The sequence below is a fragment of the Oryzias latipes genome, chromosome 24 (assembly GCF_053564925.1).
Source record: "Oryzias latipes strain Hd-rR chromosome 24, Olatipes_Hd-rR_3.1".
In the NCBI taxonomy this organism is placed as follows: domain Eukaryota; kingdom Metazoa; phylum Chordata; class Actinopteri; order Beloniformes; family Adrianichthyidae; genus Oryzias; species Oryzias latipes.
This window is the reverse complement of record NC_136260.1, coordinates 16398496-16417428: the sequence shown is the minus strand read 5'-3', so window position 1 is coordinate 16417428 and position 18933 is coordinate 16398496. Positions and strand designations below refer to the sequence as shown.

Genomic DNA, 18933 nt, shown 5'->3' with positions numbered 1-18933 from the left:
AACACAAAACCACCAGCAGCACATCAGCAGATGTGTTGTGACATGATGAGAGCGTTTGGGTGTTAAGAACGCTCAAGCCACATGTTCAACCTTTAAAAAAAAAATGCTGGAACACACAGCTGTTCCACGAAACATCGGCATTAATGCAATTTCTGTACTCCAGAGAACAGCAGCGTCACATGTGAGGCTGAAGGAGCCTTAGGCTATAGGTGTAAACAGAAAAACACCCGAATAATCCGCTGGTGTAAAATGTTGCGCAATTTTCAGCTTTTGAATGGCTAAAACTTGACGAAAAAATTGAAAAAATTGATAATGTCACGACATGCATCAAATGCATTTACATCTTTTTTTTTATTTGTGTAATTTTTACATTTTCTCTTATTTTTACTCTGTTTTAGTAGAATGACTTGAGACTCAACTAAATCCATCTCTTTTTTTTTCTAATTTTAGTTTATCCATTCATTAATTCACACATTAAGAAAAGCATTTTTGTTATAAGAAAAAAATAAAAAAGACAACCAAGAGATGTTATGTATGTTTTAATTTTTAAATAAAAAACAGAAATGCAAGACTATTGAAATATTTGTTTTTTTCTGTCTGATTCCACAAGTTCTAATTAAGGAGTTCTTTTAAAACTGGGTTGAGCAGCCTGACCACCTATCAATCATTCAGGGGTTCAAATCCAGGTCTGAAACTGCCATTGTGTCCTTGAGCAGGACAAGGGCTCCAACAATCCCCCTGATTCGATTAGAATGAAGCATCAATGCAATGTAATGTACGTTTAGCTGCTCTGCCCGTTTGTGAAGTTCAGATCCCAGAAGCGGGAATGTCGTGTGGGATTCCTGTCCCCTCCATGAACATTCTTCATCTGTCAGCGTGCATTAGTCAGAGTGACACCTTTATCAATACCTACCTGTGCTCTGTTCCAAGGGTCAATACATGCCTTCAGGCTAAATCAAACAGAGGATGGAATAAGACATAAGCATTTTGGGATGTTTTTTGGACAAAAAATAAAATGAATTATTTGTTATTTAAAAAAAGCCTACAAAATATTTGCAAATACAGATTATTTAAACCAATGGAAATGCTTTAAAATTAAGTCACTATCTCCTGCATGAAATATTATCTTCATCATGATTTTGATGAAAATGTACCAGGTTCTGAAGCATTTAGGACTGCTGGCTCCAGGTTTTCTTCTAGTGCGGCCTGGACATCACTGCTCGTTTGCTTTTCATCTTTTACTGATAACAAAAGAAAAAACTGTCAGCACAACCTTATACAGTATTAAAAATATCACTCTGTCAATTATTTCCCCTTTTACACACATTTTAAGCTTTGATTCACGGGGAAGTTCATGATTTGACATGGAACCAACATGAAAAGGGAACTCTACTCAACTGTGACTACAGAAACACAAATCAAGAGATCCACAATTCACCTCATCAGAATCCTAACAGCTGTACATGGGAACTCTGCCTTAAACCATAAGAACCATGACCTAGGGAAAGTTATGTGAATTATGTGGGATATTCCACAGTCCATGTGGCCCACATAGCCATTACTGATGTTTTTCTGTTACACTGATAGGTTCTTGTTAAGGAAGCTGGATTTACTCTAAAATTGCATAAAAGCATGTCTCAGATTCAAGGAAGAGGACAAAGTAAGTAGAAATTGTATCATTAGGAGATATATTTGACAAAAAAACTGAAAGTGGATCATATTTACAGGCACACAGGTTGGACGTACGTGTTTGGGAAAATGTCTCTGCATCGGAGCTTTGTGTGAGAACCTGAACAGCAAACCGCTCGTCTGGTGTCAGCTCTCTACGCAGAGCCTCACGGACCATGTGGTTAACAGCCAAACCAAACACCTGGTCAAGAGCACACACACTTCATTTGATTGTAAAATGAGAAGCCTGCGTTTAAAACATAAAAACACATCATTAGTCCAAAATAAATCTATCAGCAGCTTTAAAAAGAATAACAAACTCAGTGATCTGAAGGACACATTACAATTTTATACATTTTTTGCAAAATCATTTCTATTTCAACCACTTACATCATTGCTTGCAGGTAACGATTTTTTTTCTTTTCATTGTTATCTTTTTTCAGCCTTTAAAGGGTTAAACGTATAAAAACTACAATGCATCATATAACTTGTTTCAATAATCCATATTTAAATCAAAAAATGTTTTTGTTTTCAAAAACAAAAGTATTTGTATTAAACAAAATGGTGTTACTGAATTGCATTAATATTACAAAAACCTAGAAAAGCATATATAAAAACATACTTTTAAGTTGAATTAAAGGACAGTTTTGTATTTCCATTTGTTTCTTAAATGTGAACCTGCTGTGTTGGTGCAAAAAAAGGATGAGGTGGTAACATTTTCTGAGTAATGCAGCAATGTATCCTGCAAAAAAAGAGCACATCTGGAGCTTCAGCATGCATTTATCAACCCGTAGATAAAGAAAACAAATCCTCACAGTTGCTTTTAATGAATGGCATCCGGAGCTGGCAGGTTTTCAGGAGCGTGCTACCTTATGGTGTTGTTGTTCCTCCAAAGTGGTGCTGTGGTTAATGGGGCAGTGAGCCTTTTTCAGGGTTTCTCGTAGGGCTGGCAGTTTCTGTTCGTCACCAAGCGAAGCTGCTACTCTTGACAAAGCTCCGTAAATTGCAATGGCCTGCTCAGTGAAACAAGCACTTTCCTGTTAGGAGAGAAATCGCTGTCAAGCTACACAACAGAAAGCACGGAATCCTAAAGGAAATGGAAAGGTGTTTTCAAAAAAGGAACGAAAAAGGGTTCTTTTTACTGAAAAAAGAATAAATAATAGTTTATGGAAGTTTATGGAAGTTCTTCATAGAGACATGCAAATCTAAAACAAAATGAAAACATAAAAAAATTTTGGATAATCGTGACCTTTGTAAATTCTGCCATGGCGGTTTCTTCATCTTCGAAGCTGAGTGGCGTCTTACTGCACAGGAGGACGTGGTAGCCCACTGGTGCGCGAACGTGGACAACCATCAAATGGCGTCTTGAAGGATAAGCAAATAACAAAGGAACGAAACGTAGGAAAGTCGTACTTTTGATCCATTTTAAACGATCACATAGATCTCAAAGGACCAAACTTATAGTTAAAATTAAGGATTTGGAAATTATTAAAACCATAAATGGAGAAAATAAAAACTATGGACAGAAAAGAAAATAGTTCTATAATTAAAACCAAAGATTTTAACCAACCAAACATTAATCAGAATAAACTCAATATGTTTTATTTTTGTGTTTAAGTTTTTTTGTATGACCCTTATGGGTCACAAAGAGTTAAACTGTCAGAAATGCCTATTGTCTGTCTGTCTACCAAGTGTGAAGCAGAGTTCACGGTGACTGCTCAGGCATGAGTTAGTGGAGTCCTGCTTCCTTAGCCCCATTACCTTTACATAATTCAGCCATAAGAGCCTCACTAGATGGATGAGCGCAGAAGCAGCGCTTGCTGGGGCTGCAGGAGCACGCAACAAGGAGATAAATGGGGGCAAGACAAAGGAAAGAAAAGTATTCAGGATAGAAAATGATCAAAACAAACCAAAAATAAGAAGAAAGAGAAGAGCATAGTAAATTTAAAGAACACAATGGGTAAACAGTTAAGAAAATAAACGACTTTCAAGAAAAAAGCGTTAGGTAACGACACGTGGGAAGCAAGTGCCCATGGAGCATTGCAGGTCGAGTGGTAATTGCGCTACTGCACACTTGTACCTGACGCCAGAAACTAGGCCCTCTGCTTCTAGGCCAAATCCCACCCATGAACAGAGACTGGGACAAACTGCTTTCACTAAGCCATGAAGATATTCCCTCTGATGCTCTGACTGACTTAAGTGGATCTGCCCATCTGCAAAAGTCATAGTTAAATAAGATATTACATATTTTTTTCATTGTTCTATCTTCTGATTTAGAGTGACATAGCCTTCAATCAGCAGCCCTGTCTTAAATGTAAATAATTTTATCAGAGAGCAGGCAGACAGCTTCTAACTTTGATCAATACAGTAGAAGTCGTGAGTTTGTATTCCCGGTGTCCTACCCCTTGGGTAAGTTCAGCACAGCTGCCTTACAGCAGGTCGTCTTGATGATGAAAACTGGCATCTGAGCTTGCATGCTGGTCCATAAATGTGGAAGGATGGTGAGCACTGCTTCCTGTTCTGTGATGTGATGCAAAGAGGAGAGAAACAGTGAGCACACGTCACAAACACGCCATGCCACAACATGCTAATAGACTTGGATTGAATGTTTGCATTGGATTTGGATAGGCTGCACAATCCTAACATTTGTCCATTTTTACAAAAAAACAAAAAAGATAATCTTACTTTTCTCGGATTCCTCTCCCCAGAAGAGAAGAGCAGAGAAGCTGATAAGTGTTTGCGATGGTTGAGGGGTATCGATGCAAAGGTAGTACTCCCTTCTTATCATTGGACACTGTGTGAAGAAACATATTTACATAGTTCAAAGATATCACTTCAAGGGTAAATGCAAAAGAAAAAAAAGATTAGAAAGAAGAAGGAGGGAACTGATGTAGAAGGGAGGTTGGAGAGTATCTTAAGAGCTGGAATTAAAGATTTAAATAAGCCAAAGAAGCATGTCAGGTGGCTTTTAAAGGGGACAGACCTGAAATATACATGTTGTATGGTAAGCAGCTAGAACTACAAATAAGTCAAGCGAAACCAAAAAGAAGAAGAGGGCAAGAAAAACGCTTTCAGAATCAATGGTGAGGGTGCGATGTTACTTCAGGGCTTTCTATGGTTAGGCATGCAGAAGTGGAACATGACGGTGATCCAGAAGAGATGTCTCCCGTTATCTCGGGTAGCACAGTGCTCTAAAGGTGAAAGATGAAAGCTAAGTTACTGCAGTTGAAATCTCACAATTAAAAGAACATTTAATGTAAAAAAACAACTAGAAAATCACAAAGGAAAGAAAAGAAATCAAGAGCTGGAGGCCGAACTTAGAAACTCAACCCTCATTCTGGGATCCGATATTTACCTTAAAACATGAGCGCTGGGAAGAATGAGGATAAAAATGTGGTTTATGGAAAACCAAGAGATGCCTAAAGAAAAGGAAAGAAACGTCTTTTCTTCCCCATAATTATTTATCTTTATTTACTGAAATTTTCAGATATAAATGAATTTGTGTAACTCACTTAAAACACTTAACAAAGTCAGCGAGGTCCAGCCATGTCCTGCTCAGAAGGGGTTGAACATCAGCAGAAGCTTCTTTGGTTGCAGGCTCTTTCTCTGCCATGACTGAATCATCTGAAATGATTGTTTTATCATCCAATGAGTCACATCACATGTTTTAATGTCATTTATCTAAGAAATAGATTGTCACCTATCACAGTCTTATTTATTCCGTCTAAAACATCCAAGTTATTAAACGTTCATAACTAAAATAATCCGCTTGTCGGCTGCAGTACATCTGTAGCTTTTTTTATTGGTAAAACATAGGCAGAAAAGAGAGAAATTGTTATTTCAAAATCATGAAAGTAACAAAATGCCAGTGACTCATAGCAAGTTATCCTAGACTCAAATCATTATCTTCAATCCAGAAAGTGGAACTGGCCCGACTCCTACATAATGGCAGAGTATAAGTGCACACGCACATCGTACTCCCACTCACAGACTCCCACTATCTAAGTGCATGCAGAGCACCCCCTCCCCTTAGAAAAAAAAAGCCCATAGACACATAAAACAGTCTGGCCTCAAGCACAGTCTGATCAGTAAGCTGAGGCGGTGATGGCCAGTGTCTCTGCTGCTGGGCAATGGTGGCCTTAGCTTAAACTGTAGGTGTTACTAAGCAACTAAACGGATGCAGGGAGATGGCGGGCATCGCTCAGCTTCTTTTTTAGATTTGGCTAAATGATGAAGGACAAAAAGCAAATGAGAATCCCATCAATGACAAACGAAACAAATGCATAAAGGAGCTTTTTATGTCATTTTAAGTTAATGCTCGTCTTTTCTACCATCAGCATGGCGCAGAAACAGCTTTTACCATTAGGGATGTTATCGCTGTCCTTCTTTATGTCCTCCACTGAGACCTACAGGGATTAAAAAATAAATAAATAAATAAATGAACTGACAGGAGCACCACAGTAAGGCACAGGGCCTCCACCCTCTGGTCCTTCTGAGCCAGCTGTAACGTTGGGCCATTCAGCACAACCACGCAGTTGGATGTGACAGGGCAGACTCCTCCCCCTGCTAAAACACCACCAGGGAATACCAGCATTTCCTCCCGCTGAATGTCACAGATGAGAAATTCTTTAGTTTAGTTTGTAATGATGAACATTGTTTTCTCAATTAATTGCAAAATAAACCAGTAGAGGTCTCAACATGAGGATGCTGGAACAAGCAAAGTTTCTTTGATGAAACAAAAGTTTTCGCAGCCTTAAACAGGGGCAACGTTTTCATATCATCCAATATGAAAAAAAGCTGTAATGACTCAGAGATGAAGAATGTGCGTTTGAGTGCAACTGTATGTGAGTCACAACTTATTTCAAGTGTAAGACGCAGACAGATGCAGACAGACAGAAACAGGCTTTGTGACAGGGAGGCACACTTGACCTCCTAACTACTGCTGCTGCACATCCACATGTGTTTGTGTGCATTTTCATTAAGGTGTGTGAAACTTTCTGACACAAATGGGAAGCTTTGTGCAGCCACAAGGCACCAAGGGACTTGGATTTTATACCTTAGTACTTAAAAGACTTTTTTTTTTATGATCAGACCAGTCATAAATCAATACGCGGATAAGGAGGGGAACATTTAACCTTTAGGTAAGGCGTTTTATTTCACACTGTTTATTTTTTAGTGATTTTTTTCTAAGTCTAACGCTTTGACAACCCCTTTGACATCCCCCCACAGTTGATTCAGAGGCAGTGAGGGGGTTCAGCAGCTGAAAATTGCTCCCTTTATTCAGCATTTGAACCATGACATTTCTAAAGACATCTGTAAGACTGCGGCATATCTACAATATGATGCAAACTATTCATCAAAAGTCAAAGAATTGAAAAAACGGAACCACCACAGTACTTAAACACGAGAGTGGTTATTATGATCTCTTTGTTATCTTTGCAGGCAAACTGATAGGTGGGAATCAGCGTTTTTTTCTCAGCACAGTGTGCAAGCTCTGCCTGTTTTAAACTTCCCCACCGCTTTCCATCTACAGCACAGTGGTTCTGTCTTTTTGCCTTTGACTCCATCTCTGTCTGCTTCTCTGCTGCTGGGACGTCCGTCAACCCCCCCCCTGTTATTTCCCTTTCTGAGTTGCTCTCTCTCTACAGTGACCCTTGGTTTGTGGCGGCCTGGCAGGGAGACGGCACAAGTGACTTTGGGGACTTGGGGGGGCGGCCGGCTGTGTCCCTGACAAAGAGCTCCACTGATTAGCCCTGATCTTTTTGTAACAAATGTTTATTCCAAGACGGTTTTATGGGACCGCTATATGTAATTAAATGATCACTGAACATATATTTTAAATACTTAAGAAGCAAACCATTTCATGTACCGTAGTTTTTTGCAGGTTGTTTGGTGAGTTGCATTTAGCTGCACCAGGCTCTTGGAATTCCTGACAATCAGCATCTTCCTTCTCAGAAATGGGCATCAAGGATGTGCAGGAACCCTTCACTGTGGAGCTTAGTTCAGTTTCTCTGCTCGGTTAAAAAAACAAAAACACAAAAGACCTCATAGTTAATTTGTGTTACTAGCTTTTACCCTACAATCCCCATTTGGACTCAAACTGTTCAAGTCGATGTACTGCTCTCTAGGTTACATTAATGTCTTGTGTTTCCTCTGCAAGCATAGTTATCCTGCTTTATTGCCAGATAAAAAGATGCAGCCAATTTAAACACAAACACAGTAGAAAAAAGGAACAGAAAGACAGAAAAAAGCTGTTTTAGAGGTTTTCAGAATACTTACAACCCGGACAAGGAACCACTCTTGTTCTTGAAACGGTTGAAGAAATAGAGACTGGCAACCTCAATGAACTGTTCTGGTTTTGGCAAAGGAGTTTCTGTAAAAAGGTAGAGTAACCTTTAGACATCATACCAACACTACTTTGTTAGGTTTACCAAAAAGATATAGGTGTTTCCAAAAAGAAAACAGCATCTTTATCTCACTGCAGTGTGAAGCCCTCCTTCCCCACAGTTTTTTCCCCTCAACCACTTTCTTTCCACGTTCTCACTCACTTTGTGGTTCAGAGGTGATCACTGTCTTCTTCTGTGGACGAATGAGTTTCCACCGGGGCACAGGTGGAGATGTGGGAGGGGGCTCCAGCGGGCCCGCTCGCGTTCTTGTTACGAGGACAGCACGGCCGCGCAGCAAAGATAAGCCATGGCGACGCAGTGTTTCTGCAGATTTCGCCTGCATGAAAACAATGTACAACATCTAGCGGGGAAACTGAAAAACTGAAGTTTTCCACTTCTGTTCTTTATGAATAATTTGTCAAATCTAAAAAAAAAAAATGAAACCGTATTTTAAAAATGGATCTCTGTCAGTATTTCACCAGGTCGCAGATCAGTGGTTAATTGTTGTGCTTTTTTGGAAGATGTGACTAACTCCTAAAATACATCAAATTTGAGGAAAACATTTTTTTTTAAATGTTGATGACCAGAAGGTCATTATATTTTTGAGCTAGAAAGCTTTTTTAGAAAGCCCATGAGCGAATTAAAGAAAAAGACAGAATAGAAGAGATGGAACCATCATACCATTTGGCTCATCTCATAAGCACCGCAGTGTGTTTGAAAAGGGTAGAAGCTCGCACACACCACCACTTCTGAGGCATCTGAGAGAGAAAAAGGACTGATTAAAGCATGCATTTCACTACTAAAAAATACTATTTGAGGCTAATATTGCTGAGGAAGATAACTAATATGACTGCTTTCATGTCAAAAGAAACCCATTTAAGAAGAACACTGCTAGCTTGCGCTTATTTATTTAAGTCTAAGCTGTGTAAAGGGGGCCATTACCCCCCACAGGGTTTATTTTAAGTATTTTTGCTAAAGAGCATGTTGGCCAAGAAACATGGAAAATCAATTTGACAGGCTGTGGTGAAGAGAGATTGGATTACTTTTAGGCAAATACAATGGCTGAATCTTAAACATACAGCTAAAAATGTTTTTTCGTCCTGATTTCTTCAGGAATATTAAAAGCTTTGACAAAAAAAGAAAAAAGAGCAGTTGTTTGTTTTTGTTTGTAGTTGCATTGTGCTAATCCCCTTCTTCCTTTAGTGAGAGCCGGTCCATGATCAGACTGAGCTGGTCTGTGATGAGACCAAGAGTGAAAAGCTGAAGTCAACTGGAAATGACTAAGTGGCATAATAGTGGAATAGTACAGAAATGATATATTATACATAAGCTTTGCTTGTTTTCAATAGCTTTACATTTGCTTTGGTTTTTAAAATAACTTGCTGGTTGAACACTGGAATCGGAGGTCTTCATAAAAGCATTTGCAGCCCTGCTGTGACCACACGCTCATTTCTTAGTACACATTGCAATCTTACCTTCCTTGGCTTGGGAGGCTCTTCTGCCCTGAGGGAGAACCAAATAATTCACCCTTCCACTGTTCCCTCTGTTAGTTTATTTATGCTCCACCATATATGCATTAACCCTGCATGAACTCTCTAATACAGAGTCAGGAAAACAAGAAGAGATACTTGACACAGGAAAGGGGTGGCAGCATGATGACTGGCTGGTAAAAAGCATCGGAGTCTCAGTTGTCGCACATAGCAGAACAAAGATTTGCACTTTTGCAGTTTTTCCATAAAAACAGAAATTGATTTAATTGATTTAAAAGAGTTTTGGTTTTTTTAAACATGCTTTTGTATGAAGACATTTGGTGTGTGTGTGTGTGTGTGTGTGCGTGTGCGAACAAAGCCTACTGTACAGTGCATGTGTGAAATATTGTCCTGCAAAAACCTTTAGTGTCATTTTGCTCCAACGGCACCAGACTTGTTTGGAGATTGGAGTCTGTTCTTGTAACTGGGGGGGCGGGCTCCATCCCTGGTCCACTCTGATCCTGAAGTATAAATTTGGGAATGCTGTCCTGTAGAAAGTTCCAGGTTTTCTCTGGAAACAAAAAACTTTTGGGGAACAAACATCCAAATCAGGTTTTGGTCATTGTATATTTCAAAATTATCAATTATTTTGGCTAACCCATTTATTATCTGGTATTCTGTAAAGTTCTCCTGTTTCTCTTGATTAAAACATTTTGCCTCTGCTTTCTATAGGAAGTAAATCATTTTCTCCTATTTGAACACACTCTGTAGCTAAACCAACTTAGCAGTTTTTCTTTTAAGTACGGATATTCGCAAAAGAAAGTTGTAAAAAAAATCTGTTTTTGTGATTTGTTGATCCAATTTCAGAAATATTTAAACAAAATATATTGCAAAAAACATTTAGTTCTTAGCAAGGTGACATAGGAAGAAGATAGGATCAACAGAACAGTTTCTACAAAAAACCAGCAGAGAAAAACCGATATAAGCTACAAGAGTTAATCAACATTTACGTTACTAACTCTATTGGATGGATTTCTTGGACCCAGCCAGTCAGAGCTTGAATGAAAGTGAAGTCATCTATGGTCTCAGTGGTTTTTGTCCCAGCACTAAAAAAAATATAGATAAAAATTAAGGACATAAATGTGTCTTAAATCACCAAAATTGTTAGCCTTCTTAATGTTAGTTTTTAAAAAATGTTCAAAAACTTTTACTAGTTTTGCAAATCCTGCTGTTTACTATTTAATTATGTACAAAATTCTTTAGAATGACAGTAAAAAAAGACAAAGGCTAGTTAAGTTGGCAAATAAAAGATATATTCTAAAACTTTTAAGAAGGAAACTATTATCTTACAACATCCTGACAACTTGATGAGGTGTTTCTAAACAATCTTGAATAAATGCAATTTGTGTCTATAAGTAGAATTATTGTGAATAAAGTTTAAATTATGAAACACATCTATGGGTAAGATACAAATTGATCTTTAAAAAAACCTAAGGGGCGTATCCCCTGTGCTTTGGCTTCTTTGACAGTTTCCACTTGATGTGATCTAACACTTACATATAGTTGAATAAACATCCCTTGAAAATGACAAGTGAGGAGACATTTTTTTCTGCTGGGAATGAAAGATTTATTTCTCTAGAACAAGCAGCTTCAGACATGCTCTGATGCTCCGCCACAAACATGAAAACTGTCTGGCACTAAAATAGACACAGCGAAAGGGGACAGAGCTAAGCGCAGCTAAAAGTTTGTCAGAGTCTGCTTTTGTGTGAGTGTCTTTCTACAGGAAGCTAGCCCAAAAAAGACTATTTAACTTCTCTCTCTCTGAATCTCTTGCACATTTGGTGATTCAGTAACAGGCCAAGGGTTTGTTTACGGTTTTGAAAAAATGGTGTCACAGGCTAGGGGAGGGGTTTTCCTCCCCATTGTCTGTTTTTGCTCCCAAGCATACTGTCCATAGGAAACACATGCACACCATTCTTAATTTTATTTTTGTAATGACTAAACTTGCAATTTGGTTAATGAGAAAGAATCTTTTGCTCTCTGTTGTTTGTGTGGATGTTCCCTTCAGGTTTTTTTTCTCTTCTGAAAAGTCCTGCTGAATGTCTAATTTTCTTATTTTAAGTAGAACAGTAACCTTCAAATGTTTACAAGCATGTGGGCTCTGAAGGGAGTTCTATGTAGTATTGGGGATGATAATAAAATTGTTTTTCAATTTTGATTGATTACTGGCATACAGAATATTTTTGCTTTGTTTTGTTTGGAGTTTTTGTTGTTGTTTTTCCTTTCTCCGCAATGGAAGTATCCCCTTGTTTTTTATTTTAATATTTATTTATTTATTATTTTTAGTGCGTCCTTGTTTGAATGTGATTTATTAAAGGACTGTGTAATATCAAAATCATCTCTCTCTATGTATGTATGTATGTATACAGTATAGACCAAAAGTTTGGACACACCTTCTCATTGAAAGAGTTTTCTTTATTTTCATGACTATGAAAATTGTAGATTCACACTGAAGGCATCAAAAATATGAATGAACACATGTGGAATTATATCCGTAACAAAAAAGTGAGAAATAACTGAAAATATGTCATATTGTGGGTTCTTCATAGTAGCCACCTTTTGCTTTGATGCATGTATGCATGTATGCATATTAAAAATCAGTTATTCTCAAATATGCACATGTATTAGCAGTAAATCATAAACCATAAACAACTTTAATCTGTTGCCATCTCTTTCTGAACTTGATCATTTCTTTGTCTTTTTGTTTTTTGTGAACACTCACGTTCTTTTCCATCTAGTCTGTAACTTTATTGAATTTACAAAATATTGAATATTTAATTAAAATAAAAGTTTGCCAAAAACACAATAGATTTTCTACTAAAATAAACTTTGTTCAAAGATGGTAAATGGTAAAATGGCGTATACTCATATAGCGCTTTTCTACCTACAAGGCCCAAAGCGCTTTACAGTCACAGACCCATTCACCCAGTCACACACACATTCACACACTGGTGGCCGCTCCGCTGCCGAACGCAGGCGCCCACCTACCACCAGAGGCAAGGTGTATTGACAAGGACGCATTGACTCATGGGTGTGCAAGGCGGGAATCAAACCTGCATTATTACGATCATGGTCGACCGCCCTACCGCTACACCACGACCGCCCCAAGATTACAAATTCTAAGTGTTTCGATAAAATGTGTTCAACACTGGAAGCTAGTAGTTTAGCTTTGACTTTGGAAACAGTCAGGGAAAGTTCTTGTTTTGTTTAGAAGCTTCCCTGTTTATAACAGTCGCTTAATGTGGCGTTAAAAAGTAGGAAGTGCAAAAAGTCAAGGGAAAGCTTTACATGCATGTCATGTTTTTTTTTTTCTTATACGTTTTTTTGTGCTTAAGAACAAATTGAAAGAAAATTTGGCCCACAAGCCGGAGATATACAAAAAAAACATTCAAAGATGAATAGTCTTCTCAAAAGAATTTTGTTAAAACAAAGGTGATTCTTCATGGTGTAGTGCACACAGGCTTTCACTAGAACAGTTTAAGAACTTACTTTGTGCTGGCCACTTTCATGAGAGCTTTAGCCAGCAGCATTGGCCACAGTTCTGACTGACAAGTGGAGGCAGGCAGAAGCATGTTGTTCTCCTCATCAAAAGGCATGGCATCATCAATGGTTATCTTTCTCCAGGAACCCTGAAAACAAACACAAAACAGAGACGAGAGCCTCAGAGACTAAGGACAAGCACTTGTGAACTTCTAGAATAATTCTATTCGTAATTTTGCACTTATTTGGCTGTAAATTTTCAAAAGTAAAAATTAACCTGGGAAATACATTTTAAGAGTATAGACCATCTGACAAAACAAATTTGTAAAATCTAAGTGTATAAATGATGTTCTTCACAGTCATAACAGGATTCAGTCAGACAATTTCTTACACACATGCCACCATTCCAGATCAGAGTCCAGCTCTGCATTTAGTTCTGGCCCAATCGAAAAATTCAGGTCAAATATAAAGGTTTGGCAAGGCAAAAGAAATGTTTCATTTCTACAAGGATCTTAATTTTTCTAAAAGATGAAAAGAATCAACTGCAGAAGGAGCATTTGTATTGTGTTTTCTCACATTTCCTTGGGATATCTGTTCTCTGCTTGGATTCTAACATCTTGCCACAGCTTGTTACAGGGTGTGTCGTCTCGCCGTTATCCGTGCAGAGCATTTTCACGCCGCGTTTAAGGACAGCAAACATAACCAGGTGTTAAACTCGCTGCCTGTTCCCAGCTGTGCCATTCTCTATCCATCGACACATTTAGCACAATCAGTGCCAGCCTTCACACAGCAGAAGGAGACACACTCCATTTCACTCATTTCTCTGGATTAATCAAACCTGGCTATTCAGAAAAGTTCTGGAATAACGGAGGAAAACACACAGTAAAAAATGAATGTATTCCTTTATTCTTGTGTGGGGTTATAGAAAAACTGTACGGGGGTGAAACAGAAAGTGAACACAAATGGACAAAGAAGAAACTGAGATGCAAGGAAGTGAAAATGGGGAACGGTCAGACCTGTGTGCTTAATCTCATCCTAATAATCACGTTAGGATAATGTGGTTGGCACAGAAAGTGTCAGTTATTGTCAAGGCAAGTCACTTTCATATTTATAACATCTTTGGCATGCAAAGTCAATCAACGGTCTTTTACTTTGACGCAGAAAGCTTTGGGAGCATGAAATGTACCAAAGAAGAAGGTGCTGCAGCAAATCAAACAGGCTACCTTTCTTTGCAAGATTCAGAGCTACATGTTGCAGTTCCTCAAATGACCAGAGGGGGCAAAAGGGAGCAATTTGAAGTTGACAAAAAAAAACTCAGGTTTTACACTTGAAGCAAAGCTTGGGACACATTTCACATGGATCTCGAAGCAGGTTCTACCCATGTGCAGCATAACAAGTAAAAGTGGTTTCAACTTTATTTGGTTCTATTAGCTGATTTCTGAAAATCTCAAAACTTTGTATGATTTACAGGACTTTTTATTACCGCAAATTCCGGACTGCAAAGCGCACCCGATTACAAGCCGCACCCACCCATATTCACGTGTGAGTGCAATACATTAGCACATTGTGGGTGGTGCCAATTATGCCTCTGGGTCACGTATTTGAGTGTATCGACATCTGACAAACAGCATGGACCTATATTCTGTTCACAAGTCCCTCAGTTATGGTGTTTTTATTTCATTTTTTTTTTTACTTATTGACAATCTAGGTATCTAACATAAAATTACAAACAGTAACCATATAATCAACATTACATCCCTCAGTTATAATGAGGAAATTTACATCCGCGATTCCACATTTCCCATGAGTCTTAGGGGCTAAAGGCGGGGCCAACGCCCGGCTCGCCATTCTGTTGTACGTGTTTAAGAATGAGCAAGTAGCAGCAGTGCATGGAGGGGTGAACGGGAAAAGCTCTCCTTCCGCTTGTGTCGCAGCAGCGTTATGGGAGTAACAGGACTGGTTAGAAAACACAACGGTAAAATAAAGCAGCGGCGACTGAAAAGCGCGCGCCTCAGCGCGATACGCGCGCCTCAGTGCGGCGCGTGCGTCAGAATTCAGAAGCCTCTGCACTCCGCCGACGCCTCTGCGCTCCGCTCCCGCCCCGCGCGCTCCTTGTCTCCCCTTCCTATCTACTCCGACACCTCTGGCCAGCGCGGCTTCAAGGAGGAGCACTTCGTCCCCGTTGCGCCGGTGGACGGAGCGAATCGTGTCTGTGCAAAGCAATCGGACTTAATACTGTACGTTTTGTGTATGAGGGGCGGATGCGTTGTTACGTGTGGGAGCCATCAGACTGCCATCGGCCCCGCAGCTCAATCAGCAGGAGATGTCTCCAGCTCACACGGAGGCTGTGAGTTTTTCAAAGCAAAATTCCGCTTTTACGGTTTCCTTAGAAACCGTAAACTGAGTGTACATTCACTCCATGCGCTGTTCTCTCCGTCACGCAGCAAACCGGCTTTTCCAAACCCGTTGGTGACGGTGGACTTTTTTACGCTGCCTTTAACGATTGCTTTTAACTTGAAAGCTTCATCATAATGTAGCGGCGATCACGTGCACGTTGGGTCTAATGGCCCCGAAGGATTCTGGGATGCGGCCGGGCATGCGTGTTTCGTTTTGTTGAACCATGACTGAAGTGTCTAAGACCTGAAGTCAAGTCCATGCTGTTTGGCTGCTAAGAGGTGTGTTGAATAAAAATGCCTTGAGCTTGGTGTTAGATAAAGAATTCAAACTATTCACTGAGTTCGAAAATACGTGCATGGCGGCCGCTAATTAAATCCACAAATTAGCCGCGTCACTTAAAAAGCCGCAGGGCTGTGAGCGCAGGAAAAAAGTAGCGGCTTGTAGTCCGGAAAATACGGTACTTTATTTTTTAGATCTAGCACTTAATTCTGTATCTTTTAGTCAGTGGAAGGACTTTAGAACAAGACTAATGTGACCCGCTCTCCTGATTCTGAGTAATATTCAGACAGTCACATTTCAAATGAATTTTTTCTGATGGTCTTTTTTTATTTCTTTTTTTTGGAAGACGAGACAGACAGAAGACTGTTGCTGTAATCTGGTCTTCAGGAAGGTTGTCTGTGAGATCTCAGGGTCTATCAAAGTCAATCTTTCTTCCTGCTTTCTGCTGACAGTCTGTCTGGAACGACACAATGATATACTGTGTTGTCGGCTTTTAACATTGAACCAAGGCCTCTCCAATCAAAGACACAGCGCCTTCGTTAGACTCAAAGGTTGTGGCTGTTCTGATGCAGACGTCTAAACCCATCTTTAATAATTGTGGTTCTTCCTCCTAGAAGATGTTACAATGTCTAAAGCCTTCGTTACATTTTTGAAAACTTTTTTTTATTATTGTCATGACTGAAAATGCACGGTTTTAGATATATCTTATAAAAACATTTGCACCAAACTCACCATCCAGTACAGTTTAACCACATATTTTCCATAACTGTTGTAAAGCGGAACGTGATCTTCCACCACTTTACACAGCGAGTAGATGTGCTCCCAAGGCCTCCAGTTGTCTTGCTTCCAGACAATGTAGATCTCACTGATGATGCTTGTAATCGTCTTGATGGGGACATGGAAGAGGGGAGAGGCGGAGCAGAATATCTTTACTCATTCGTTCGAAAATATAAAGATGAAAAATCCTATGTGAAAACTAACCTGGCAAAACATCAGGTGCTCATTGGGAGTCAGCAGGTCAAAGGATGTTTGGTTTTCAACAATCGTGAGATTCTGCAATCAAGCAAACTATCGTCTTGAGATCTATTGACATTTTTACAAAAAAGCAATGAAAAAAAAAATAGTTCTATGATTTCCGATAACTCTGCAGAAATTCAAAATTACAAAAAAGAAAATATTGTTTTAAAATCCTTAAAGGGGATGCTGCTCAGAACAGAGGCAATTGTGTAAACCACAAGATCCTCCAGTCTGCATAAAGCAAGGTCTAACCATGATCATTGAGTCCACCATCTAACATAAAACTAAACATAAAAATGAATGCTAAAGACTATAAATACAGTCTGAAAGAAAAGGAGCCAAGCCTTTATAGAGCAACTACCTTAAAGCATTTCCAGGCTGATGATACATTTTCATTTTTTTTGTCAGGATGTACTTCTCTTGCATAAACAAAAAATATAATTTTTTTGTTGTTTAATTAAAAAACGAAGGGAATTTGTGTCCTGCCAAAGTTAATTATGCATAACATCAACAATGTTATGCACAGACAAGTACTGATGTAAAGGATGGTTCATTAGAGATGACAAGGGGGGACATCTAATCTACAATGTGACATAAAATGAACATGACTTTAGGAAAACACATGCTGCTCAGTAAATGATTGGTTTTCTTGTTCTTTATTTTTAATTAGAGGATTGATAAAGATAAATGGCTGCAATCAAAAAAGCAAATGCTATTTTCAAACTAGGAATTCTCTGTTAAAAAAAAAGCCACATGCCGTGTAAACCTCTGGGTTTCTTAAATGTTTTAATCCTGGAAGAACACGACACAGGTGCAGATCCACAGATGTCTTGTTCCCTCTTAAAGGTTACCTGTTCTGTTAGAAAGTCTGCAGGCCGCTTCCAGCTGTGTGCTTTTAAAGATGGAGGCAGAAATGTTTTCTCCTCTGGATCTTCATAAAAATCCTGTACACACACACACAAAAAGAAGAAGCTTTCAAATATTATTATTAACAGATTCCATGTTTACTGTCACATTGTCTTCTTGGCCTGACAGAATGAAGAAAATGGCTGGGACAAAATTATGTCCAACTGTAAATACTTTAGCCTGGATATTTACAGCTTTGGGACGTTTTCTGGATTTTGTGTTGGGTCCTGAACTCCAATTCTCCTTGTTGATGTCGGCGTCGTTCCATTCAGGCCAAATGAAGGATCCGCCGAATATGTCAGCGTTTGACACAGACAACAACGTCCTGACAAAGAATATCCGGTTAGCTTAATTTCGCCTTTGACAGTATTTCTTTTATAAACCACACGTAGCTTTATTTTATATTTTAAGCAATTCCTAGAAAACGGAATGAAGTATAAATGTTTATATTATAATATTAAGCTATGTATATTGTTATTTTGACTGAACAATTTAAGCTAAAGCTAGTATGTGGGTGTCTGAAGTTACAAACAAGACAAACTTACTCCGTCTGCCGGTCACTAGAGGACATTTTACCGGTGGAAGACTCTCTTTTCTTTATGTGTGTACTAGACATCCCTTCAATAAAGTGTAAAGCCAACTAAAAATGTGTAAAACCCCTAATTAGAAAGTCTTTTTAGCTGCGGAGAAACTATCGCTGCTGAGTCAGTAAGTGCTGGCTTGTTACCTAGCAACCGAACACAAAGGGGGGCGGGGTGTAGTTAGGGGCGTGGCACTGTGGAGGCTTGAAGACCTACTCCGATAAAAATAGTGTTTTGACATGTTCTCGAGGTATTTTTGTCATGATAGAGGGCGTATATAAAGACAAATGACCTTAAACTAGCATTTCTCTGTATTTCTCTATTTAAATCATGATGAATCAGTAGCAGACGAAAATAAATCTGTTGGAAAGAGCTTGTGGGTGTGAAGAAGAAGCTACTACAAGCCACAAGCTCCCAGCTCAGCTCCATTCTGATGCATTCACTTGTAGACGACTAAATCTGTGTGCGTCCTCGTTTTCCTCGTCCGAGCTGCTATCTGGCTTGTAACAGATGGATGACGGGAAGGGAGTCAGGCTTGCTCCGTGCCAACAGTGCCACCTACAACTCAGAGGTGAATTTCTGATGAACTACCGCCACTCTGCAGTAGCTATGTTATGCAAAACAACAGTTTTCGATTTTGGCTAGAAATAAACATAAATAAAAGACCATCGAAACTCTTAAAAGAGATCA

General features: G+C 39.1%; 1 protein-coding gene across 5 annotated transcripts in view; it reads right to left on the bottom strand.

Moving 5' to 3' along the window:
* adgb (androglobin) overlaps positions 1-18411 on the bottom strand; it is a 29057-nt gene extending 10646 nt beyond the window's left edge. For 3 of the 5 annotated variants that reach the window (XR_013654097.1, XM_011491636.4, XM_020714579.3), the window contains exons 1-22: positions 18208-18411; positions 17855-17987; positions 17608-17700; positions 16721-16792; positions 16472-16624; positions 13073-13212; positions 10543-10629; positions 9945-10108; positions 8736-8812; positions 8217-8391; positions 7948-8041; positions 7538-7679; positions 6029-6074; positions 5181-5292; positions 5024-5087; positions 4770-4859; positions 4354-4462; positions 4071-4188; positions 2918-3032; positions 2538-2705; positions 1747-1870; positions 1155-1241 (exon numbers count right to left, since the gene is read on the bottom strand). Coding sequence is in view for 4 of the 5 variants with exons in the window: in XM_011491636.4 (XP_011489938.2) it covers positions 1155-1241; positions 1747-1870; positions 2538-2705; positions 2918-3032; positions 4071-4188; positions 4354-4462; positions 4770-4859; positions 5024-5087; positions 5181-5292; positions 6029-6074; positions 7538-7679; positions 7948-8041; positions 8217-8391; positions 8736-8812; positions 9945-10108; positions 10543-10629; positions 13073-13212; positions 16472-16624; positions 16721-16792; positions 17608-17700; positions 17855-17987; positions 18208-18278 (2434 nt within the window). In the remaining variant the exon portion in view is untranslated. Of the gene's footprint in view, positions 1-1154; positions 1242-1746; positions 1871-2537; positions 2706-2917; positions 3033-4070; positions 4189-4353; positions 4463-4769; positions 4860-5023; positions 5088-5180; positions 5293-6028; positions 6075-7537; positions 7680-7947; positions 8042-8216; positions 8392-8735; positions 8813-9944; positions 10109-10542; positions 10630-13072; positions 13213-13639; positions 13752-16471; positions 16625-16720; positions 16793-17607; positions 17701-17854; positions 17988-18207 lie in introns of those variants that run through there. The other 2 variants (XM_020714580.3, XM_078942839.1) reach the window with 2 other exon arrangements.
* Positions 18412-18933: the final 522 nt, after the last annotated feature.